Source organism: Gymnoscopelus microlampas (assembly GCF_963454915.1).
Source record: "Gymnoscopelus microlampas genome assembly, chromosome: 11".
Taxonomy (NCBI): Eukaryota; Metazoa; Chordata; class Actinopteri; order Myctophiformes; family Myctophidae; genus Gymnoscopelus; species Gymnoscopelus microlampas.
Genome location: NC_139948.1, coordinates 25728191 through 25752316, shown reverse-complemented (window position 1 = coordinate 25752316; position 24126 = coordinate 25728191). Strand labels below are relative to the sequence as shown.

The 24126-nt window shown below is 42.9% G+C and overlaps 1 protein-coding gene across 1 annotated transcript in view; it reads left to right on the top strand.

Annotated features, from left to right (window-relative positions):
- Nucleotides 1–20467, top strand: part of LOC311054680 (protein shisa-9-like) — a gene marked incomplete at both ends in the record, with an annotated part of 136317 nt that extends 115850 nt beyond the window's left edge. The window contains 3 exons of the mRNA XM_084070684.1: nt 26–142; nt 19839–20116; nt 20219–20467. Coding sequence (XP_083926810.1) covers nt 26–142; nt 19839–20116; nt 20219–20467 — 644 coding nt within the window. The remainder of the gene's footprint in view (nt 1–25; nt 143–19838; nt 20117–20218) is intronic.
- Between the last annotated feature and the right edge of the window lie 3659 nt (nt 20468–24126).

The following is a 24126-nucleotide window of genomic DNA, read 5'->3' as shown; positions in this document are numbered from 1 at the left end:
TTTTCTCCCTCTCTCTCGCTTTCAGATCATAACCATCTGAACAATGCAGCTCTCTCTCCGCTGGGGCCTGCCATGGCCTTGTCTCACCCTCACAACAACCTGGGCATTGGCTTCAACAAGTACACCTCACTCAAAGCTGTGGGTGAGTAGACACACTCACACTCACGTACACGCACACGCACACGCACACGCACACGCACACGCACACGCACACGCACACGCACACGCACACAAACACAAACACATGCACACACACATGAAATGCATGTATAGTTCCACTTGATCCCGATCCCCCATAATCGCTGATCAATAAGCATGACACATCATTTTTAGATCTTCTATTTTCGCATAATGTTCGCTCCAGAATGTGGTTAATTTGATACAGTATAACGTGCCTTGCTCAAGGGCACCTTGACTGCTGTTGTTCCGGCTGTATGGTATGTCCTCACGTGGACTTGGGGTCACACCGCCATTCCTCTGAATGCCAATGTACTGTCCTCTTTACTTCATCACTAAGTCGATATCTATAGCTAAGGACCGTACATAAATCAATTTAGCAATATGAACCATTGTGTATGGTTAACCTACATAAACTTGACAATAGCTTTTACATTACTACATAAACCTAATGTCAAGTTTATATACGCAGTCCTATTGAAAACAGTAGACACATGCAATATGTTGTGACAGATCCTTTACTAGCATGTCTGAAAAGCCCCATAAACGTACCCAGTTCCGCCAGACAACTCGTGATTTTATCTACTGTAATAGCTTTCAAAAGTAGCTTTCAACAGATGTGCTTTCAAACCCAGGATAATACATAAAAGCATTTAATGATTGAAAGCACAAGAGTTACATAACATAGCATTAGCTTTTTGAATCAAGGAAGTATAATATTGAACATGGCATACATTAGCGCCAGCACTGTGACTGTTATTGGTGTGTGTTATCTGGTTCTAACTAGCCATTATAATGGGAACAGAAGTTATTGACTTGTGAGCATTGTTTTTTATAATGCTAATAACAGTAATCTATGGCTATGTATATATGTCTATAGCTATGGAAAAATACAAGTGACCTGCACAGATTTCCATATTTTCTTCTGTAAAGGGAACAAGGGAACCAGGAGACCTGGTACTGCCAGACCCCTAGTGGTTGAAATCTGAATGGCCGGGCTTCGCATGACGTGTGTCCCTTCTATGTCCCTTCTATGACGAAAGGGAGACAGACTTTTTTGGCTGGGGCCGGGGGACAAAGTGACCATGCCCATGTATGGAGAAAACAGATACAAAGCCTCATGTAAGCCCGACCCCTTGGGTCTGGCAAAAATAAATGGATTTTAAGCTACCATGCTTGGCAGCCATTTGACATTTTGACTACATGTTTGTATAACTTTTGATATTTGTTTTCTGTTTTGTATTTATTTGTGCACGCACAAGCTCAAAACATTCCACTCACCAAATGTTATTATCCAACGCACACACATGTACATGTACATGTACACGCGCACACGGACTCACGCACACACACACACACACACACACACACACACACACACACACACACACACACACACACACACACACACACACACACACACACACACACACACACACGTGTGCACACGCACACGCTCACACACTCACACACTGACAGTATGTCTGGTCAGCATCAGCAACATCTCTCTCACACACACACACACGCACGCACACATGCACGCACACACACACACACACACACACACACACACACACACACACACACACACACACACACACACACACACACACACACACAGAGAGAGACACTTTCATCTGATCACAAAGGACACGTAAGGACTCACTGATGCTCATGCACAGTGACATGTGGACACCCGTGTATGTACTTGTGTCCCAGACACACACACTATGGACTGATAAACACATCATAGTGTCAGCATATCAGACACCATAGGGAGGAACGCTGGACACTATGCACATAGTCCCAAGGCTTTCATTCGTTGGCGCACCCTGGTGGGACGGCCGGTTATTACACACACCTGTAGGGCGTAGTAAGGCGTAAACCGTAAGGTTGTGGGCTCTAATCCAGTTTTCCTACGTCACACTGTAAAATCCTGAGCGTTCATTTAACTCTGAGTGTTACGAGTTACAAGTGGTTAAATTTACACTGAGGATTTATGTGTACTGTATCCATCCTTTTCCTCTTGGGATGCAGGATCTTTAGAGAAACACCTTCTTTGTAGGAGCTTTGGTTATAAAGCACTAAATGATAAACCTTGTAGCTGGCTTTATATACTAAAAGCTTTAGAGAAGTGTTTCCCAAACTATGGGCCGGGAACCATTGTAGGTTTCTATATTATTTCAAAAACAAAAAAAAATCGTGACACGTTGTGAGCTTGTAGATCGGCTATTTTCATTATTAAGTAGTGCTTAAGTGGTTGATTCATAATGGATTATAATGGATGGAGTTAAAAAGTTTGGGACCTACTGCTTTAGGGCATCCGCTGCTGTGTGCAGAGAGGGTGAATGCTCAGCAAATACTGGAAGACAGAGCACAGCAGAAATGTCACACTGCTTACTTTTCAGTCTTCCATTCCTGTCTGTGAGGAGAGACAGGGGGAGGGAGGGGGAGAGGTATGGAGGGACAGGGCACGGTGTTGAAGGTCTGTATTTTCATAAATAAGTGGTATAAAAGGATGATCAGTCAGTGACTCAAGGGTAAAAAAGAGGTAGAGATTGAGAGACAGAATATGGATAGAATAGATAGAGAGAAAGAGGGGAATAGAAAGGGATGGGTTATTATGGAGGGGAAAAGAAAAGAGAGCAGAGGAGGAGAGAGAGCAGAGGAGAGGACATGCAAAAATGGGAGAGAGAGAGACAGCGAGAGACAGAGACAGAGAGTGGAAAAATAAAGAGGAAAAGCAGAGAGATGGAACAGGGCGATAAAAAAGGGGAAAGAGGGAAATGCAGGAAAGTAGAGATGAGTAGGACACCCAAACACACACAAACACACACACACACACACACACACACACACACACACACACACACACAGACACACACACACACACACACGCACACACGCGCATACGCACGCACGCGCACACACAAGCGAAACAAACGGAAAAGAAAACTCAGAGAGTGAAAAGAAAGGCAGGAACACGAGAGGCAGGTTTATAAAAACAGCATGAGAGAAGCATTAAATCATGATCTTATTCTGCTTAGCACACCTCTGAATACAACAACACACCCAGCCCTCACACATTATGCTGTAAAATACTTATTAAAAATGATGCACCACTCCGTTCTCAGTCCTTTCCTCCGCAGCAATCTTTCATCTTTGTTTGCTGGCAGTGACATGGCATCAATGACACTTATTTTTGTCTCGTCTACTTGTATATCACCCCCCCCTCACTCTCACTCACATACACACACACACACACACACACACACACACACACACACACACACACACACACACACACACACACACACACACACACACACACACACACACACAGACATCGACAACAAACATGCCTGTTTATGCACTGTACTATACTGTAAGTCTGACATGCTATGGCGTGATGCCGTGCTGGATGCCAGCTGGTTGGTCCCCTGGTGCTGCATTTAATGACAATCTCTCTCTTACATACACACACACACATACACACACACACACACACACACACACACACACACACACACACACACACACACACACACACACACACACACACACACACACACACACACACACACACACACACACACAATCACAGACCTGCCTACTTCTCCTGCATTGTAAATGTTAACGTCTGCATCTCATTTGAATTTTAATTTATGTCAAGATTCTGTTTTCGTTTCAAATTTCTGTCTCTCGTTCGCCTTTTTTCCTTTCTCTATCTCTCTCTATATCTCTCTCTTTCTCTCTCTCTCTCTCTCTCTCTCTCTCTCTCTCTCTCTCTCTCCTCTCTTTTTCTCTCCCTTTTCCATCTGGAGGTTGGTCACTTTTTCTTATTTCATAACTTGAGCAGACAGCCATTATGAGTCTGCAAACTTGTGTACTTGCCAATTTGTGTGTGTGTGTGTGTGTGTGTGCGCGCGCGCAAACACACACACACACACACACACACACACACACACACACACACACACACACACACACACACACAGCCCATATGGCTAGTGGCACATGGTTGACACATGATACAACTCCAATAAATGACTTGTGATAAATGACTTGACAAAAGAAACATGCCGTATACAATACAGTCGCGCCGTACACACACTCAACTCTACCAACCATGTTAAAAACAATTTTCAGTTCTCACAAAAACATGTACCCTGTGCGTGCTTGTGTATTTGATTGACAGGTAGAGAGTGATTTATGACCCCCTGCCATGTGACAGTGCACATATGATTTATGACCGGGTGAAAACGTCCGTTCCGTCCAGTCGTCCCTCCCTTCCTCCTCCCACTTCCTCATACTCAGTGGTGGACAAAGTATGTACTCAAGGAAATATTATTCAAAAGTACAAATAACAGAGTAAATTTTTCATTTTAATATCAATACTTTGCTGTGTTGAAATGTTGAACATTTCCAGTATGTATGTAAGTATAAATATAATTAAGCTAGGGCTTAAGTGGTTAATTCATTATATTTTTTTGTAAGTATGGGTCCCAACAGTCCCTTCCTAGAAAGTACAATACTTCTATTTGATATGTAGTGTATGTTCTATCGCAGTGGTTCTCAACCTGAGGGTCAGGACCCCAGTTGAGTCCCCACATGATTTTGGGGGGGTCCCCAGATGACATTCAAGTGACAATTCAAGGACTTCTAATACCTAATACTGTACCTAAAAAAAGAAAAAGAAATTACATGAAAAAAGACCATTACTGCAAAAGTAATCAACAAAACAACTGGTCAAACATTGTCCAAATTGTCTGTAGATCGGTTATGTTCACAATAATCACCTTGTCAAACTAAATGTAATGCCTCAACTCCGACACTTCCAACTGCTTGTCAGGGTGGGGGGTCCCCAGTTCAAATAAGATTATTTTGGGGGTTCGCAGCCTGGAAAGGTTGAGAACCACTGTATCTATCTACCTCTGCCCCTGCATGGTGTGTCCAGTGTGCCCTTTTGTGACTTTGCCTGGTGAGTTTTCCCCCTTGAGCTCCTCACTCCCTCCCCTCTCCGCTTTGGACGTTGATTACCTAGAGTGGACTCACCTGCGAGTGCCAGCCGTGCCTATATATGGCTAACGAGCTCCAGAGACTTAAAACACTGCCTGAGAGTGCTTTCCGTGCAGGTTCAGTGTTTGTTGCCAGTCGTGTTGCTTGTTCGTTCTGTTATATTAGAATGATGCTTAGTGTTGTATCTTGTAGTCCAGTGTTGTGTTTGTTTTATGGGACCTTGTGAGCTTGTAATGTTTTTGTAAAGTAATGTTGTCGTTAATTGTCCTCCTTGGTTTGTCCTAAGTTCCTGCATTTGGGTCCAGAATGACCACCTTGCCGTGACACAGTGACTTAAATTAACCTCTTCAACCCTATATACTTAGTTGTTCGGTTCCCCCGGGCTCTATACTAGGCCCCCTCTTTTCCCTCTACAACAATTGTCTTCACCAAAAATAGCACATCTACAAGCTCATTTTTGCCCAAAATATTTGACCTATTATGACATACCCAGAAAAGGGACACATAGGGTTCATGTGGTTGATCTTTTTCTTACTTTAAACCATAATCTGCTTAATCAAGTCTAACTTTATGCCATAACGTTAGACTAACATCACACGCACGCCTTCACCATAGCGAAGGTGTGCGTTTCCTCTTTTCCCAACATATTTTTAGTTGTATGTACTGTATGTATACATATTTGAACTATGAATTGGACTTTAACTTTAATATTGTAAAGGCATGTTTGTCCTAATGATGACAACATGCCACACTATTATTCCATGTGTTCACTGTCCAAAGATTTGTCTACAGCCTGTTACTCTGGTTGCACTATAATGATGTAATGACAGTCCTTTATTTATATCCCTACTCCCCGCTGCCCCATGCCTTTTCATAAACAGCACAACCCCAAAACATTTTCATCACTTGCAGGGGTGTAGTGCTATTTGTTTAAGTACCGGAGCGTGCCTATGAGGTGCGCATGCGTGCACAGTGAAATTGTGGCTCGTTTCGAAGGTTATGTAACCACTAAGGTCCATTAGTCTCCTTGAACTGACCACACATAGACATCATGAATTATTTCCAATTTGTGTTACATTGCATCCAGTGCTCCAAGATTCCAGACTTGTTCATCCGACATAATGTATTCAAGTGGCACTTTCTTCTGGGAAACTGGTGTAGACCTTATTTCCAGAAGAGCAGACACCACATCAATTGTTTGTACAATTTCTCTGAGAGAGAGAGAGAGAGAGAGAGAGAGAGAGAGAGAGCGTGCGTGCAGTACGATGTTACTGTATCAGACAGCGTATTATTATTGGGGCATGCCTTTTGGTGGAGATTTGCGCACTAATGAGTGCACTTTTCTAGTTGGAGTCTGAATTTCCAATTTATGTGTAGAAGATGTTTAACATCAAAATAATAATATAATTGTATCCCTGGCCTATTTTAAGGCTTTACACTTTTACTTATAATAGTAACTTTTTTCTGCCTGGGATGTAGGCCAATAATCACATTCTAATAGTCCGGTTTAGTATAAAATCTTCTATTTGGCATTCAATGAGATATTTTCTAAATTATATAAGCAGCACAGAACTTAACCTAAATTTTAATTGGTATCGGGGTGGCAAGGGACCTGGATATTGGCTAGGGAGGTGCTGGCCCCAAAAAACACTGTGCTAGAACATTTTAACTACAAACTAGCTTTTTAAATGTTAAAAATGTGTACTTTTCACTATGTATTCTGGCATTTTTTGGAGAAGGTTTTAATGATTAAATTGTGTTAGAGGGTGGAAAATATAAAGAAAAAGATGTGATGTGACAATAAAGTTGATTCTGATGGTGGATGTTTTACCCGGTCATAAATCATATGCACTGTCAAATAGCAGGGCCAGGGGGTCATAAATCACTCGCTACTTGACGATGAAATACATGCACATGCACACGCAGGGTGTGTGATTTATACTTACTAGTTAATTACTACTTATGCACAAATCAAATCATCTCTTCACACATGCTTACCAGCTCTCCAGCAAGGCAGTAATAAACAACCCACCAGGTTCTGAGCCCACACAGCAAGGCTGGCTGTGTGGCAACAACAAAGTCAGGCCGAGGACACACAACAGCCTGGGTGGGATACTGTAGCTGACCCTGGGCCAGCTATCCTCTGCCAGGCCAAGCAGTTGGCACTGTATCTGGACCAAGCTGCTCTGATGTCTTTATTAGTGGCTCTTTTTCGACTCTACAAGAACTCAGTGAGCCGTGCCGTGCTGTGTAAAGTGTTTCACGGGTTCTGGATGTGTTTTCATGTACGCTATGACTCAGATAAGTGGTGGAAAAAATACTCAAATGTCTTACTTAAGTAAAAGTATCAATACTGCAATGTAGAAGTACTCTGTTACAAGTAAAAGTCCGGAATTCCACATTTACTTGGGTAAATGTACCAAAGTATTGGTATCAAAATGTACTTAAAGTACAAAAAGTCAAAGTACAAACATTTTGGAAAATAGCAGATCTACAAGCTCACAACGCGTCGCGATGCGACGCGTTGTGAACTTGTAGATCGGCTATTTTCAAATAGCCTAGGTATAAAATAGGTTAATGTATGTTTTATAATGTAAATGTAATGTAAAAGTACAATATTTGCCTCTGAGATGTAGTGGAGTAGAAGTAAAAGTATTGAAAATTGGAAATACTCCAGTAAAGTGAAAGTATCTCAAAATTGTACTCAAGTACAGCACTTAAGTACATGTACTTAGTTACTTTACACCACTGTATAATGGTAACATCACAAAGTTTCAGGTTATGGAAGGTCACCCTTTGTAGTGGAAGAGAGCCTGCATGTATCATAGCTTTCCTGCACTGAGCGGCGGCTGCTCTCGTTATCAGGTTATGTCACACAATACATGTAAGTGGAATAACAGAACTTACACTAGATGGGTGAAAGGGATGGAGGAGGATTGACGGAACAGTAAGAACCCGCGGCAGCTAACCTTTGCCAGATGTAACGGAAGGACTGAGCTGCCCAGAGTGAAGGTGGAATGAGATACAATAGGTTGAAAGGATTTGAAAGGATTTGAAAGATTTAAGTCAGAGAGAGAGAGAGAGAGAGTGTGTGTGTGTGTGTGTGTGTGTGTGTGTGTGTGTGTGTGTGTGTGTGTGTGTGTGTGTGTGTGTGTGTGTGTGTGTGTGTGTGTGTGTGTGTGTGTGTGTGTGTGTGTGTGTGTGTGTGTGTGTGTGTGTGTGTGTGTGTGTGTGTGTGTGTGTGTGTGTGTGTGTGTGTGTGTGTGTGTGTGCGCGCGCGCGCGCGTGCGCGTGAGAGAAAGAGAGAGAATGGGCTGGCTGAATATGTCAAACAGCAGAGTAAAGGTTCTTAAAGGTGAGAGAGAGGAGAGACGGTGAATGAACAAACACGTTGAGATATAAAATGAAAGATTAACGCCATGGAAGAGCAGAGGACATCTGTTTGTCTTCCATCTGAAGTATGACTGCATCAAGGCCCATTCCTTCGTTCACTTTCATTCATTTACCACGCCTTTCAGTTCTGCCTCTTGTGGAAGTTGCATTCAAAGCAGAACAAGTGAAACATGTAATCCTTTCATGGGACAGAGTCCAGGTAACAGGGCGTGGCACGTTGCCTTTGAGAGGAAAGGGGAAGGACAGGATCAAGTAAAACAGACGGTGAGAGGATAATCTGTCTGAAGGTGTGATGGACAGTTTGCCAGGTTTATCAGCAGGTCTCTGGACCATGTCTGTCTGACGTCTCAATTCTTAATTAAACTCGAACCTCCTGAGAGGCTGAGGCCATATTTCACAAGACCACAGCAGGGAGAGGCCAGTCAGTTTAGAGAAACAAATATGATATTTGCTGGCACAAGCTCTCCTACTGCAGGAGAACACTAAAATACAAATTCTACTGATGTCTGTCTCTTAATTGTAATCATCGAACCAAGGCAGAGCAGGGTTTCAATCACTGTGCTGTAAGAAGAGATCTGCCAATTATGTTAACAATTTGTTAGCACAAGCTCACAAAACTGAAAAAGAAAAACAAATTAAGAATGGTAATGAGAATCTGTCTTAATTGAACTCTAGACCCTACCAATGCTTACTGGAAATAGCAAAAGGCTTCTAGTGGAGAGAGTGAATTTGTGACGATACATAGTGGTCACTGCAAAAAATGTACCATGTATGTCTTTAATTTTCAGCAGATGAATAGCATCTCCAGAGTATGTGTGTCAATGTGTATTTCCTGAGTTGTGAACAGTGATTTTGTTTTTCTCTTTATTAATCTTTCACCAAATGTCAAATACACATCACAGACAGTGCCAAATTGACGTAATTGAATAGTGTCCCCCACCCTTCTCCCTTTACCATCCATCATTCCATCCATTCTAAACCCTTCCTCCCTCTCCACCATCCTTTTAATTTGAGCATCACAACACATCCATTGCATCACCACGTCAGATATTACATTTGTTAATAATAGAATTGTGCCTTGTTGAGCATGGTTGATTCTTGCTGAGGACAGTTCAAGGTAGGCAATGTCCAAAAAGCTGCGAAGCCAGTGCGTCTTAGATGTATCATGTGGGGGTTTCCAGCGTTGGACTATCTTTTTGGGTGCTGTAAGTCCTGACAGGCAAACTTTGTGCGACTATTCAGTAAGGGACAATTTCAATCATTTCAAAGATGTACAAAAAGGTCCATTGGCAGTTGTACTTCTATTAGGTCCGTTAAAGTCCCAATAACCTTTCCCCAGAACTCCAAAATCCCAGGACAATCCCTGGACAAAATACCAGGACATTCCCATACAGCATGGACAAACAAGCCCACAGTTCCCGGAGAGTTCCCACAGAATGTGCAATACGGGTCAGGTGCCAATCCCATTGATGCCTAATTCTGGGTGTTCATGTTCTATGACAAAACTTCAAATGTATATATTGATGATTTGGATTTTTCGATGCACCAGATACATTGTCCCAAAGAGCATCCCAGTCCATTTCTTACCCCAAATCTGTTATAGACCCTATCCCAAACTTTCATTCCTGCCAAGGGCATATATTTCTGAGAGTTGAATTGATGTATGCCACTATTCATCTAGGCGCACTCTTGGACCTGCTCAGAATGGGATGGACTTTTAACTCAATCTTATAGGCCTTACAGATCTTAGCAGATCTCACTCTGAAGTAAAATACAAAGAGTGCCTATCAAGACCATATCTAGAGATAAGATCTTGAAAGTAAAGGATCGAATCCGATCCATTAATGTCTTGAAGAGTCCTAGGGCCCTATTTTCGCCGGTGCTGTACCCATTATCCCTAAACTTATTTGCAATTTTTTTACTATTTTTAAAAACATTTTCAAATACTTCAACTAGCCGATCTACATCGATACGTTGTGAGCTTGTAGATTGGCTATTTGAACTATTTGAAAATCTTTTTAAAAATAGTAAAAAATGGCAAAGAAGTTTAGGCATAATGGGCAAGGCACTGGCGAAAATAGGGCCCCTAATGTATTTCTCCTCCCAACTCTTATTAGTGAATGGTTTCCCACCAGACAAAATTAGATTGCTATTCCACATTGGAGATGATTTACACCACATGCTTTTTAAATCCAACATTAAGACTCCTCAACACAAATGCCCAGTGATACAATTTAATGTTTGGACATGCCAATCTCCCACCAGACTTCCTGTATCTTAATAAGGAGTCCAGCTTCTTCAATTGTGCATAGTGATGAATATAATGGAAATATGGCTTTTCATCCAGTAGATTTACAACGTAGATAACCTACATTGCAAATATGCAAAAGTCAAATCCACAGTATTGTGCTCAGAAATCATTTCTGTTAACTTATCATAGAAGACAGCCTTTGTTCCACCAAGAGGAGGATAGAATTGAGAAAAGAAATACGGGAAATGGGAGTTCACGAGAGAGAAGAGGTAATGTGAAGGATGAGGAAATGAGACAGGTTTTCATTTTAAGACGGAAGATAGAGAAGAACTCGGCAGTTCTGATTGACCGGAGTGGGAAGGAAGGTGACACGCTCAGTTACAAATGGATAAGATTTCACTGTGTTCTGGTGTGTGCATCCACCTGCTCACCTGCTGCTGTAGCCGCGAGGGGAGGAGGAGACCGCTCATTCTTTCAGAATATCCCGTACAGTTTTGGGGCCAAGCACGTTGGCTGTTATCATCTCAGCCTTGGCTTTTCTATGCGGTATTTGAATCATTAAACCTTGCACTGTTCAGGTTGTTAGTGCAATCCATGCTGTTGTAGCTCAGTCAGTGTTTAACTGTAACTAACGTAACCTCACATGCAGCAACTTTGTCATTTTCGGTAGAGCAATGTTAGATGCACCTTTATTTTGCTAACACAGGACTGTTGGCAACCCTAAGCCTGAGCACTGAGGGTTTGGATCACAAAATGGTAGTCTTGCGTAGCCAGACAACTATTCCACAATCTCCGAAGCTATATAGAGTCTGGAACTACACCGCCGAAATCCGAGAGGAAGCTGGCACTTCTTTCACGACAATATATTTAAAAATATCTTTACATTTTATTTTTTTAATTTCCATTTCTGCTAAGCAACAAGCTATATATGCTTAGATGATTTTGATTTATATTAGGATAAATGTACGCAACTGTAAAGATGAAACAGAAGTGGGGAGGAGGCTTCACATCCGCTTTATATTTTAATCATGATCAGAGCTTCCGGGTCCCAGGCTGTATGACCGGAAACATTTGAAAATTGTGGGTGTCAGTATGGCCACGTGAGACTACTTAATGGCGGTAATGTACACCATGTACACCAAATAGTGACAATAGCCGATCTACAAGCTCAATACGTGTTGCAATGCAATGCATTGTGAGCTTGTACATCTGCTATTTTCACCAAATGCTCACCTAATTTTGGCCGAATGTTTGCCTATTTTTGCCAAATGTTTGCCTATTATGACACAGGGACATTAGTTCACACAACCCTTTCGACAACCTTCACTCAGTTGAAAGCTACCACTTTTGACTAGAGAAAGGGTTATGTGATGAATTATGTAGCCGAGTTAGTATCTTGCATACTGTAATTGAGGGGTTAGTAAAAAAGGTAAAAAGTTCCTCTCTCAGCCAGTCAGTTTTTTTTAGCTATGCCATTTTCATTCTTTTTTTTATAACATTTATTTAACCAGACAAGGCAAGATTAAGAACCATTTCTTAATGTGCGGCCTTGCAAAAGGCAAGGCCGGGGAAAGGAGGCTAAACGAAATCAACAATCAGGTTAAAACAATAAAAACAACACAATATATTATAATGTACAGAAGACATGCAGTTAAGGGCTTCATAAAGGATGTGCCGAGGCATGTAATTGTTTTTCTCAAGAGGCCATTGGTTGAATAGCTTTCTTTCGTTTTTATTGTGGATTTTATTTATTATATGTATGTTGCATTTTAATGTGTTGTGATTTGTGTTGTTTTTATATGGCTGCCACCATGGCCAGGTCTCTCTTGTAAAAGTGATTTCTGATATCAATGAGACTCCTGGTAAGATAAAGGTAAAATAAAATAAAAACACAGTTAAAGTGCACACAAAACACATTACTGCAGAGTCTAACAGTCTGGAGGACAGCAGCATTTGTCTTTAAGAATGTCAGTAACAGAGACTTGTGTCCAGTTTTAAAGTTGTTTTGTAGGTCATTCCAGTCTCTGGCTGCAGCGGATTGAAACAACAACAATCCTAGTGCAGAGTCTGCTTTTGGGACCTACAGCAGAATCAATTGGACAGAGTGGATGTTGCATACAGATGGGGGGAGGGGGGGTTGTATGTTAACATGAACCATGAATTTGTGGGAGGGTGAATGCTCCAACACACACACACACACACACACACACACACACACACACACACACACACACACACACACACACACACACACACACACACACACACACACACACACACACACACACACACACAGAGTACATGCATTTGTTATCTGTTATTGACACGTATATGGAATAGAATTATACAGTTATACAGAACGCAGGATAGTAGCCTGGGATCCAGCCTGATTCACTACGTTTGGCAGTTTTTTTTTTTCTCACTTCGCTTATCAGTCTGGCCAGCCTCCGATTTGACTCGTATTTCAATTACGTAGGCAAGTCAGGAAGTGACTCGAGTTTTACATTGGACAACACTGGTCCCGCCCCCCCTAAAGACCAATCAGAAGCCGCGGGTCGTTTTCACCCGTGCTGTGCACGGAGATAGGAGGCTTTTCCAGACTGTATAGCGAGTGAGAAAAAGAAATCCGTCGAACGTAGCGAAGCAGTCTGGATCCCAGGCTAGCAGGATAGGGCCCTACCATCAAGGATCTACATAGTGTTTAACTTTTTTGTTTAGTTTTTTTTACGTTTTAGCTTTTTACAGTAGTTCAACAGAATCAGGGATTGCGGAACTAGTTGCATCAAATTTATACTCTGTCCACATAACTGGTACTTGAATGGAGTTGAGCACCGAAATTAGCAGATTGGAAAGGCTATTTTTTTTACGTCGACTCGGTCACAGCACGTCACTTCGTGCCGCACTATGAGCTTGTAGATCTGCTAAAAAAGAAATAGTATGAAAATTCGTGCAAATCTTTGAATATATAAATAAATATATTTTTAAGCAAACATTTTTAAAGGTAGGGTAAGTGATTTTCTTTGGTTAAAATAAGTGTTAAATAGCTCTATATTCTGATAGTACTCATTGCTATAGAGTGTTTGTTCAGTAAAAAGAGTCTCCTTGTCTCTCCAGCTCTTTATAAAACAGAAAATGCATTTTCGTTTCAGTTTCAGTTTCATTTCCAATTTTATCCAATCAGGATAGAGAACTCAATCAGGATATATATTAAACAAGTGAAATTGGAAGTGATGACACTAAGAAATGAGCAGACAAAATTGGAACTGGAACACTATCAAAATTAAGCTTACAAATGGGTACTTTCGCCTGATTGGCTGAGATTTTGACACCTACCGAAAAAATGTATTTTCTGTTTATTAAAGAGCTGGAGAAACGGGGAGACTCCTGTTACTGAACAAACACTCTATAGCAATGAGTACTATCAGTAGTGCTTTAACCTTTTAACAAAATACTTTTTGTTTTAACCAAAAAAATATCACTTACCTACCTTTAACTCAAATCTTTGCTTCTGGGGGTCCCTGGAACAAAATATATTGAGATGGGGGTCTGCGGGCAAATACATATCATTTGGGGGTCCTTGACATGAAAACATTTGAGAACCACTGACATAGCAACATACGTTTTTCAGAAAACTGTTTAGAAGACGATTTAGAAGACATTTGTAGAATCGGGTCCTCAGGTCTTAATGGGTTAAATCAGTAATGCAGATTATTTCTTATTCAGCAAAGGAAAATGGTATGTAAATGTGTTCTTGGGCTTGTGGTGTCACTGGCACACATATAGCTGAGTGTGCACACGCAAATAAGCAGATCAAACATGCCAAAAATGTCTGCACATGCAGTATTTTCACATGCATGCATGCAAACACACACGTGCGTACGCACATGCCATCCAAATGTGCGTGTGTGCGCAAGCATTCCCGCGTGTGCAGACATGCTTGCAGCCGCGCACACATAAACACGCGAATCCCTCAACACATGCCCAGCTTTACCAAACTTGGCACACTTAGCAACATGAAAGCTGAACAGTTCCTCTATTCATCCCCATGTCATTGTCAGTATAATAGCACTTCAGTGCCTTCTACGGCAACTCTACGGAGGGAGCATGCCTCCAAAATCACTGTGATTTGGCCATTCAAATGGATCATTTACATATTCTCTCTCCCTGTCATTCTCTCTTTGTACTGTAATCCATCTTACCCTCTTCTGACATTCTCCAAATATTTGCAAAGGTGCTATGTGTTCTTCCCTTCTTTTAATAACTATAATTTGACTCTCCCTTCAGTGTTAGAATATTCATAATCATAGAGCTGTAAGGCTTTAAAGCATTTTGCCCGCCTGCAAAGTGCATACAAAATTTAAAAGTCCATAAGACAGGCACTTAATGGGATTGCATTTTGGGTTTTATTTTTGGCCAAGTACTTTTGCATATATTATGAATTTGACTTGGTTGGATGCTCTCTACACACAATGTACTGTAGCCCAGGATATAAAGAAATATGCATAATATAGAAATATAAAATGGGAAAATGAAATACTTCCTTTATCAATACACCATCTTGCAGACATGAGTGAACTCACTAATGTCACAGACACAAAATGTACACAAAAAAAAGGCACTGCTCTAATGTCTTAATTTTTTGTAATATCATTTGAGTGGTATTAGTGTCTAATACCACTCAAATGAATGGAAGAATCACGCGGATTTTAGAGACAGACCTAATGTTAGATTTATACACAAATTCAAATCCTGCAACTACTGTATACCATAAGTACCATAATAAGCAACACTAAGGATATGCAGGGTTATTTTCAGGGCTGCATTATCCAGTGCGCTGGATGCCGTGGGAGCTGGACATGTAGGCCTAGTGAATTAGAGCGTGTGTTGAGCCAGCCAATGAATGACCCCTATTTCCCAAGTTCACCAGGATACTATGCAATAACTAACACTTACTGTACCGTGTATGCAGCACACACACATGTGACACACGCACACATACTGTACATTTACACACTGAAGTTACACACATACATATGTAGCTATCGACTTAAACCCTTTTGCTCTTTGGGGAGCATACTGTAGGTAATTTATGAACTTCTTTCAGCTGGTTCGGTGTTGGGCGGTCTTCTCTGCTTCCTTCCAAGATGTTCCTTTTTCCCTAAGAAGGGGGGTCAGCTGAACAACCTCCTTTCGGCTTTTGTTGTCCAGCGTCATACAGTACTTCTCTCTGGGGAGAGACACCTTCCACTTCAAAACCTTGCTGAATGTTTTTCATAAATGTTTCTGTAATCATGTTGATCCCCTAAGCGAATGATTGGTCCACTTAGCTTCACCAGGGCCCCGTTGGCCAGCATGTTTCCAGGTGGATCCAGGCAGGCCTTCATGGCTATCGTAAGGGCCCGGGTGGCAATCCACCCGACATACTTCGGCCTTCCTGGCAAACCCGTACTTTTTAGCCGCTACCGCCTCTCACGACTTGGACGTGGGGTTAGATTTTGAGAGGCATACAATTAAGTAATGATGGTAAAGCAATGAAAAAAGTAATATTACTTTTTACCACTAACAAGTAATATAATGAATTCCTTTCACGTTTTGAATACAAATATTACAGTTACTATTTTCCCAAAAGTAACTCATTACTATTTTCAGGAGCCTTGGTGGAAAACGTGATTTGCGTGTTTACTCTCATTCCGTGATTGTGTGTTGTTTTTGGCCAGTACCCAGCTAGGTAGACTGGGATCAAGTTGCTTTTCAGGCTGCTGATCCGGTCTGGGTCTAGAGTGGCTACGGAAACGATGCATGATTTTATGTGTGCGTGCAAATTATCGGATACGGAAGGGCTGGCCCTAAACCGGATCAAACTGGTTCATTAGTGCGAGACCCGCAAGTTTTGCTTAGCTTAGAATAGCTGTAAATAAAATATTTTTAAATAAGCTAGTAACTGTGACTGAGGTAGGAGACTAGTGTTGTGGTGGCAGATACCTGCAAGGCTTACAGTAAGTTGATTAGCTCCATTGTTAACTTCAGGTCCTCCATAAAGAGCTGGCTGAATAGCAGCTGGACCTTAATATAACCATCAATTAGTTGAGTTGTAACAGGTTCCATTTACAGTACCCATGTTTTTTGCTAGTTTACACATAGACATTTGCACTCAAAGAACCACAATGGAAATAAGCTAGACCTTTTTATATTTTTATCCTTTTGACAGATATGTAGAAATATATGTTCATGTATATATGCATTTTTGTCAATAAAAACGCCAATAAAAACATAAATGTACAGTAGGTGGAGGTAACGTGAATTATAAGGTTAAGTAGGCTAATATTAAGAATGTCATGGAGTTTGCATTGGTCTGCACTATAATCGAATATTCGAATATTCGACTATCAAACCACTATTCGATTATTCGATAAAAAAAATAAAAATAAAAAAAAAGTTTTTTTTTTTTTTTTTTTTTTTTGTGGCTTTTCTGCAGCAGACACGCAGCTGTGAGCTCTGGTGTGACGTCTACTCGCATTCCTTGAGTCCAGTCATCAATGTCATTAAAAAAAAAAAAAAAAAAAAAAACTTTTAATTTTTTTTATTTTTTATTTTTTTTATTATTTTATTTTTTATAATCAAATCGATTAATCGAATATTCGAATACTTATAGGTCGAATAATTCGAATACTAAAAATCACTATTCGTGAATGCCCTAGTCTGCACACAGACACAGCTAGTTTGTGTCAAATTATTGACTTCTTTAGTAAGTAGCCGTGTAATAAGTGTGATAATGAACAGCAAGCCAGTCATTATTGCAAAATAAACCCAACAGAGTGATGCAGGAATCACCCTGAATCACATCCATTTGAATAATAGGCCTGACGTACAGTATACTACATAATCTATACACACGCTCTCTCTCACACACACACACACACACACACACACACACACACACACACACACACACACACACACACACACACACACACACACACACACACACACACACACACACACGCACACACACACGGACGGACGGACGGGCACACACACACACACACACACACACACTTTCACAGACACAAGCTGTTATGCACCCTTTTGTTATTGCTGTTGACTCAATCGATAAAGATAGAACTGTCAGGAGGAACAGTGGGCGAGGAAAATAAATAAAGGAATGGAGACCAAAGTGGAAAGAGAGAACCAGATATTGAGTCAGAGACAAGATGCCAAATCAAACAGAGAGAGACTGGCCCCCGAACAATAGAGACAAAACTGAGCCAGAGACAATAGCAACCAGAGGAATGTTGTCATTTTTCTCACTTGTTTTCTCCCCCTCCCTGCCTCCCCCCCCTCTCTCTCTCTCTCTCACACACTCTCTCTCTCGCGCTCTCTCGCGCTCTCTCTCTCTCTCTCTCTCTCTCTCTCTCTCTCTCTCTCTCTCTCTTAAAGAAAAAGAAAGAGAGCAGGATATAGAGGGTATGAATAAACAAGGTTGTTAGTGTCTTCAGGGTGTAGCGGTGAAGGGGGTTGGTGGGTGGTGGGTGCGACGGGGTGGGGCCGGCAGCGATGACCTCACAGCGGAGCCGGGCTCCATTCAGGGACCTGGTGCTAATCTGACGTGACACCGCAAACCGACTCTATTTTTACTGCCCTCGAGGGTCCCGTTTTAACAGACCCCCCCCTCGCCCATACCCTGACCCTCCGCTTCCCTTCACGTTGCCATGGTTGCTGTATCTTATTTTTTCTTGTTCTGCTTCTCCTTTAACCTGATGATTATTCTAAATTACAATATCTATTTATCTCCATTTCAATGATCACATGCTGGCATTTGTTTAACGACCCCTGCATGCGCACGCACACACACGCACACGCGCACTGTGAACCCCTATGGGCACCTGTGTGCCTTCGACTTCCATTTTTTATTGCTTTACTGTACCTGACAGATGTGGTTAGAGGCTCTATGGAGAAATGGTTGGCGTGTGTGTGCGCGTGCGCGCGTGTGTGTGTGTGTGTGTGTGTGTGTGTGTGTGTGTGTGTGTGTGTGTGAGTGAGTGCGTTCATGCGTGTGTTTTTGTGTGTGTGTGAGTGTGTGTGTGTGTGTGCATGCTACAAGTTACCCGTACCAAATGAAGCTACAGGCGTATGACTAATGTGGAGAATGTGTGTCTCTCACACTCACAAACACAGATAGAGGGAGAAAGAAGGAGATGGAGACAGAGAGAGAGAGAGAGTGAGAGACTAATTAGCTGTTTACAAAGCCAGAAATATGTAAATATTATGAAAAGCAGAAACCTCATCACCACAAACACCTTGGCCTACTATTCTGATACATTGTGCATTCAGGTCTTAAGATGTGAACAGTAGTGTTATAGGCAAGTTACTGAAAATGTGTAATTAGTTACAGTTAGCTAGTAACTTCAAATAACTTACTGAGTTACTGCTTTATAAAAGTAAAGTTGTGTTGCTGTGTTACATTGTGAGACAACTCTCAAAGTTCATCTAGCTATTATCAGTATAAACACAACAGACTCAACAGTATAGGAAGCATGTCTTCAACAACATACCTTGAGTCTGTTTATTTCTTACTGGCTTCTGGAGTAGACGGCGATATAACTCACTCTTGGACTCGCGATTGTGTGTGTGTGACTTAGAGTTCTCAAATTCTGCCTGAACCCGACCCTACCCGACCTGCTCAGTTCAAAGCTTTTTGGAATGTGTGACTTTTGAGGACATAAAGCACATTATGACACTTTTTTAGGGTTTTCAGGTTTTCGGGCGTAAAATGATGGTAATTGTTCGGGTCGGGCCCTGTTCGGTGTGTGTGTGTGTGTGTGTGTGTGTGTGTGTGTGTGTGTGTGTGTGTGTGTGTGAGCGTGCGTGCGTGTGTGTGTGTTGGATGATAGTAAGTCAGATGATGATAATCCTCTGAAGTTTCCAACACTGGTATCTTCATATAATTCTATTAACCATTGTTCTTTTTTTACTTGTTTTGTTCTGATCGTTATTTCAGACACGGCAGCGAGGGACTACTACCCTAAGAGTTACCCCATGGTGGACTACACTCACCGCCAGTCCCCGCCCACCTTCCAACCCATCGTCTTCCACCCCAAGGACAAGCCCTTCCTCCCCCCGCCGGACATCCACGCACCCCTGGCCATCACCATCAACACCTCCCAGATCCCCAAGCCCAAGATCTCCAAGACCAACGCCCACCCGCTCACATCCAGCTCCGCCTTCAAAGTGTGGGACCCCAGTAAGACCCACGTCCAGCACCAGCTCGCCCACATGGTGTCCCAAGGGCCGCCACACCACTCTCACGCTCATCCTCATCCTCATGCTCACACTCACTCTCACCCTCCGCCCCAGCAGCAGCACCAGACGCTGCAGCAGCACCAGACGCTGCAGCAGCACCAGACGCTGCAGCAGCATCAGGCGCTGCAGCAGCACCAGACGCTGCAGCAGCACCAGACGCTGCAGCAGCAGAACAGCCGGCGCCAGGCCTTCTCCAACAAGAGGCAGTTCAGCATCGAGACGCTGCCGGAGCTGTTCTCCCAACCACTGGGCTACGGACACTCGCCGCACATGCACCCCAAGCACAAGGGACTGCCCACCAACAGCAAGACGGAGGTCACCGTCTGAGACTAGAGACGGACGGACGGACAGACGGTTGGCACAGTTGGAAATAAGAGCCGGAGAGAGAATCACAACGACAAGGGAAGGACGATCAGACGAACAGAGGAGGAGTGCAGAGAAGGCCCAAATTAAACCACCTGTCATGTGTTTTTAGAATGATGTCATGATTTCAGGACAGGGGGCAAGACGCTGTTTCTTCCTTTTCTTTCTCTTTTTAAAAACAATGGGGGGGCCTTTGTTTGTAGCTGACAACGAGTGTGGTGTTCATCATGTACTTTAATTCCCTCTGCAGTGGGATAGACACGTGAGCGGTACCTGCAGTGACTCTTTAAACCTGGCGGCTCCTCTCATCTCAGTAATGGATAGTTCTCTCAACGAGATTCAGCCAATCTATCTCCTCTTCCTCTTCATCCTCTCAACTCCCCGGGCTCTACAATGTGGTTCTACAGGCCAGTGTATAGAGTGCTACTTTATACTCTGGTCTGTAGCATCACACAAACACATTGCTCATGCTTTGCTGCCCCCCCCCCCCCCTAACCCTAACCCTAACCCCCCCCCCCACACACACACACACACACACACACACACACACACACACACACACACACACACACACTCAACGAAACCCTCTGAAACTCCAACACAAACAGATCAAGAGAAGATGTCTTCTCCTATGTCCACTTCTCCCAAACAGACAAACAACAAACACATGGTCAAGCCAGTGTTTGTGGGTCTATCATAGGGGCTGACAGGGGAGTGTTAGCCGCCGGCATGGCCTTCTCATCAACAGAGACGATGCCACTGTGTTGACAACACAGTGGCTCCTATCACCCTTCAGCCCTCCACACAGTTAGATAGAGAAAGAGAGGGGGGGGGGGTTATCTCTTCCCAGAGGAATGAGAGGGATCTGAATCGGGGACATACACACACACACACACACACACACACACACACACACACACACACACACACACACACACACACACACACACACACACACACTGAACTGAGCAGAACATTGCACAAAGTCCCCTAAGGTCTAATAACAGGGCTACAAAACGACTCCAGTGTGCCTGGCTGGTACATCTGCGAAGGATTTAACCCAATCGGAACAAAATAAGATACATGAATACTTCTACCCTATATTACTAGCTCCAATTTTGCTATCAGGTCCTTTTTCTACATGTTTACAGCTGTGACAGTGTGTGTTTAAACACAGTTAGTTTTTTTTTTAAATATACAACGTTTCTTCCAGGACCTGCAAGTGAAGAGCGTTACAATGCAAGGATTTATAGTCATTAGAATATAGTATTAACCCTCTACCTTGTATGATTCATTGATATTTCTACTCCAATCAAAGTGGAAGAACTGAGGCAGAACGGAGTGCTTGTACTGTATATGTGTTCTAACAGAACTTTTGGCTTTCACTCCATACAGTTCCATAACATGTGCAATACATTCCTATAGTTAGTCTGACTAACTGAAATCCCCATTTGCTATGATAAGGACACCTGGTGCAGTGCAGTCTGTGCATATGCTACCTTACATACAGACAGGTGGTGGAGGCTAATCAAACAGACGATTAATAGTGAGACACACCATTTAGCTCTCCCTCTTGGTCTCTCTTGCTTAGCCTCTGATTCCTCCTCCTCCCTCCCTCTCTCCCATCTTGCTCTCCCCTAGCTACCTGCTACATTGGCTGTGAAGTACTGCCAAGGGACCGCCCCATCCCAGCCCCCCAACCAGCTATCTCGGCGCCACCGTGCCCAGGGAGGGTTGAGTGATGGTGGGTTTAGCCTCCAGTGTTCTGCCCCTCTGCCTGAATTGTGCTCCAAGCTGTTACCAGACATGATAGTCTCCCTGCGTGCTCTCAGCGGGAGGGAGAGAGCTATAATTAATGACAGAGGCAGGCACAGCATGATGCCACAATCCAGATTTACTCCCAGATACACACACACACACACACACACACACACACACACACACACACACAAAGCAGCGAGCTGGCAAATCATCCAGATTTCGGAACTTGCAAGTCTGTTCTGTGGAGTTGCGAAGTGGCACACAGACAACTAGTACACACTAAAACGATAAACAAAGTAAAACTTTGATGGGAAAGAGTTGTCACGGTTCGTAAACCTGTTAGGCAAAGCCAGTTAAGACTCACCCTCCCTCGTCTCAGAGCTGCTGGCATGCTTTTATGATACAGGAATGAGCACTGCGGAATGGAGGGATCATGCGTAGAGTAGCATTGATTGGATATGCGTTGTATTATGAATATGCATCACAGCACATCTGCGTCCCCCATAACACACAGCACTATCTAATGGATCACTCGCATGTTCCTTTGCTGCAGCTCCCCACCCAACCCCACCCACCAACCGTCTTGCCTCTCCTTCTACCACTTAGTCTGTGCTAGGTGACATGCTTTTGCTGTGTCCTTTGGTATGACGTGTGAAAAAAAGCATTCAGGCCCTTTGAAAAAGCCCAACCCAAATAATCTGTGAGGTCTGTCCTTAATCACTCACAACACATTAGAGGCTGAGAACAACTGAGGAGTGAGAGCGGTTCAACAAGCAATATGCAACAGCGAAGCAATAAAGCAATGCAAACCATCCTCCTCTTCCGCTATCTGTCGCTCCTCTCCCTTGCTCTTTCTCTCCTACCTTGCTCAATGCCCTATGGAATTTAGTAGGCTGGGGTGGTTTGGGACTAAAATGAGGTTGGGGCATCCAAGGGCTTGGGGATATGAAGATGAGCGAAGCAGAGACTGGGACACATCTGATATTGCAAAGCATCTTTTGTTCCAATTCATCTGGGTGTTCTGAAAAAACAACCGAAAACAACAACAAAGGAAAATACATTCTGGGCAGTAACTATCTATCTGCTGTGCTCAAAATGAGAAGCTTTGAAAAGTGGTGCGTTGCTGTCAGTGGACACGGCAGGATGCGATCGGACTGACACAATCCCAGCTCATGTGGACATGAAGGAGGTGTACTAATGGATCTGCTGCCATGCCAGAAATGGGAACTTTAAAAAAACCTTTCCAGCATTTAAATCTCAAGTCAGTGGGAAGTTATATTGGCATCACTAACTGTGCAACTCTAAACAGGAGTTGTAATACCACTGCAACAAACGCTCCAAGGAAATGTACAATTAGGAAATGTAGCCTACAGTAAGCCCTCAAGGACCCACAAATAAGCCCTCAATAGAGCCAGAGGACATGCTGTCAAAGCTGACAAACTACAATATGTTGACCAGCTTGGGCACCGCAATTGGCTCAAACAGGCATTATGAGTGGCTGAGAGATGCTCTTTTGCAAGATGTTCTGTCAAAGTTACACCTCAGAGGTGCCAGACACAAACATGCTGATGTATTTCTGAACAGAGACACCTATCTATTCCCTGTGGTTGACTATTTTTAATTTTTCCAGGGATTTTTTGATGGACTGGTATGTCTGTAACAGTGTCATCAGACATCCCCTAGACAAATCATGACCTGATTAAGTTGGGACTTCTGACTAAAGGGCCAAAGACAAGTTTTGCCTCAGTGGCGGACAATGTAAATATTTTACCAGACATGCACGCGCGCACACACACACACACACACACACACACGCACGCTCGCACGCACGCCACACACACACACACACACACACACACACA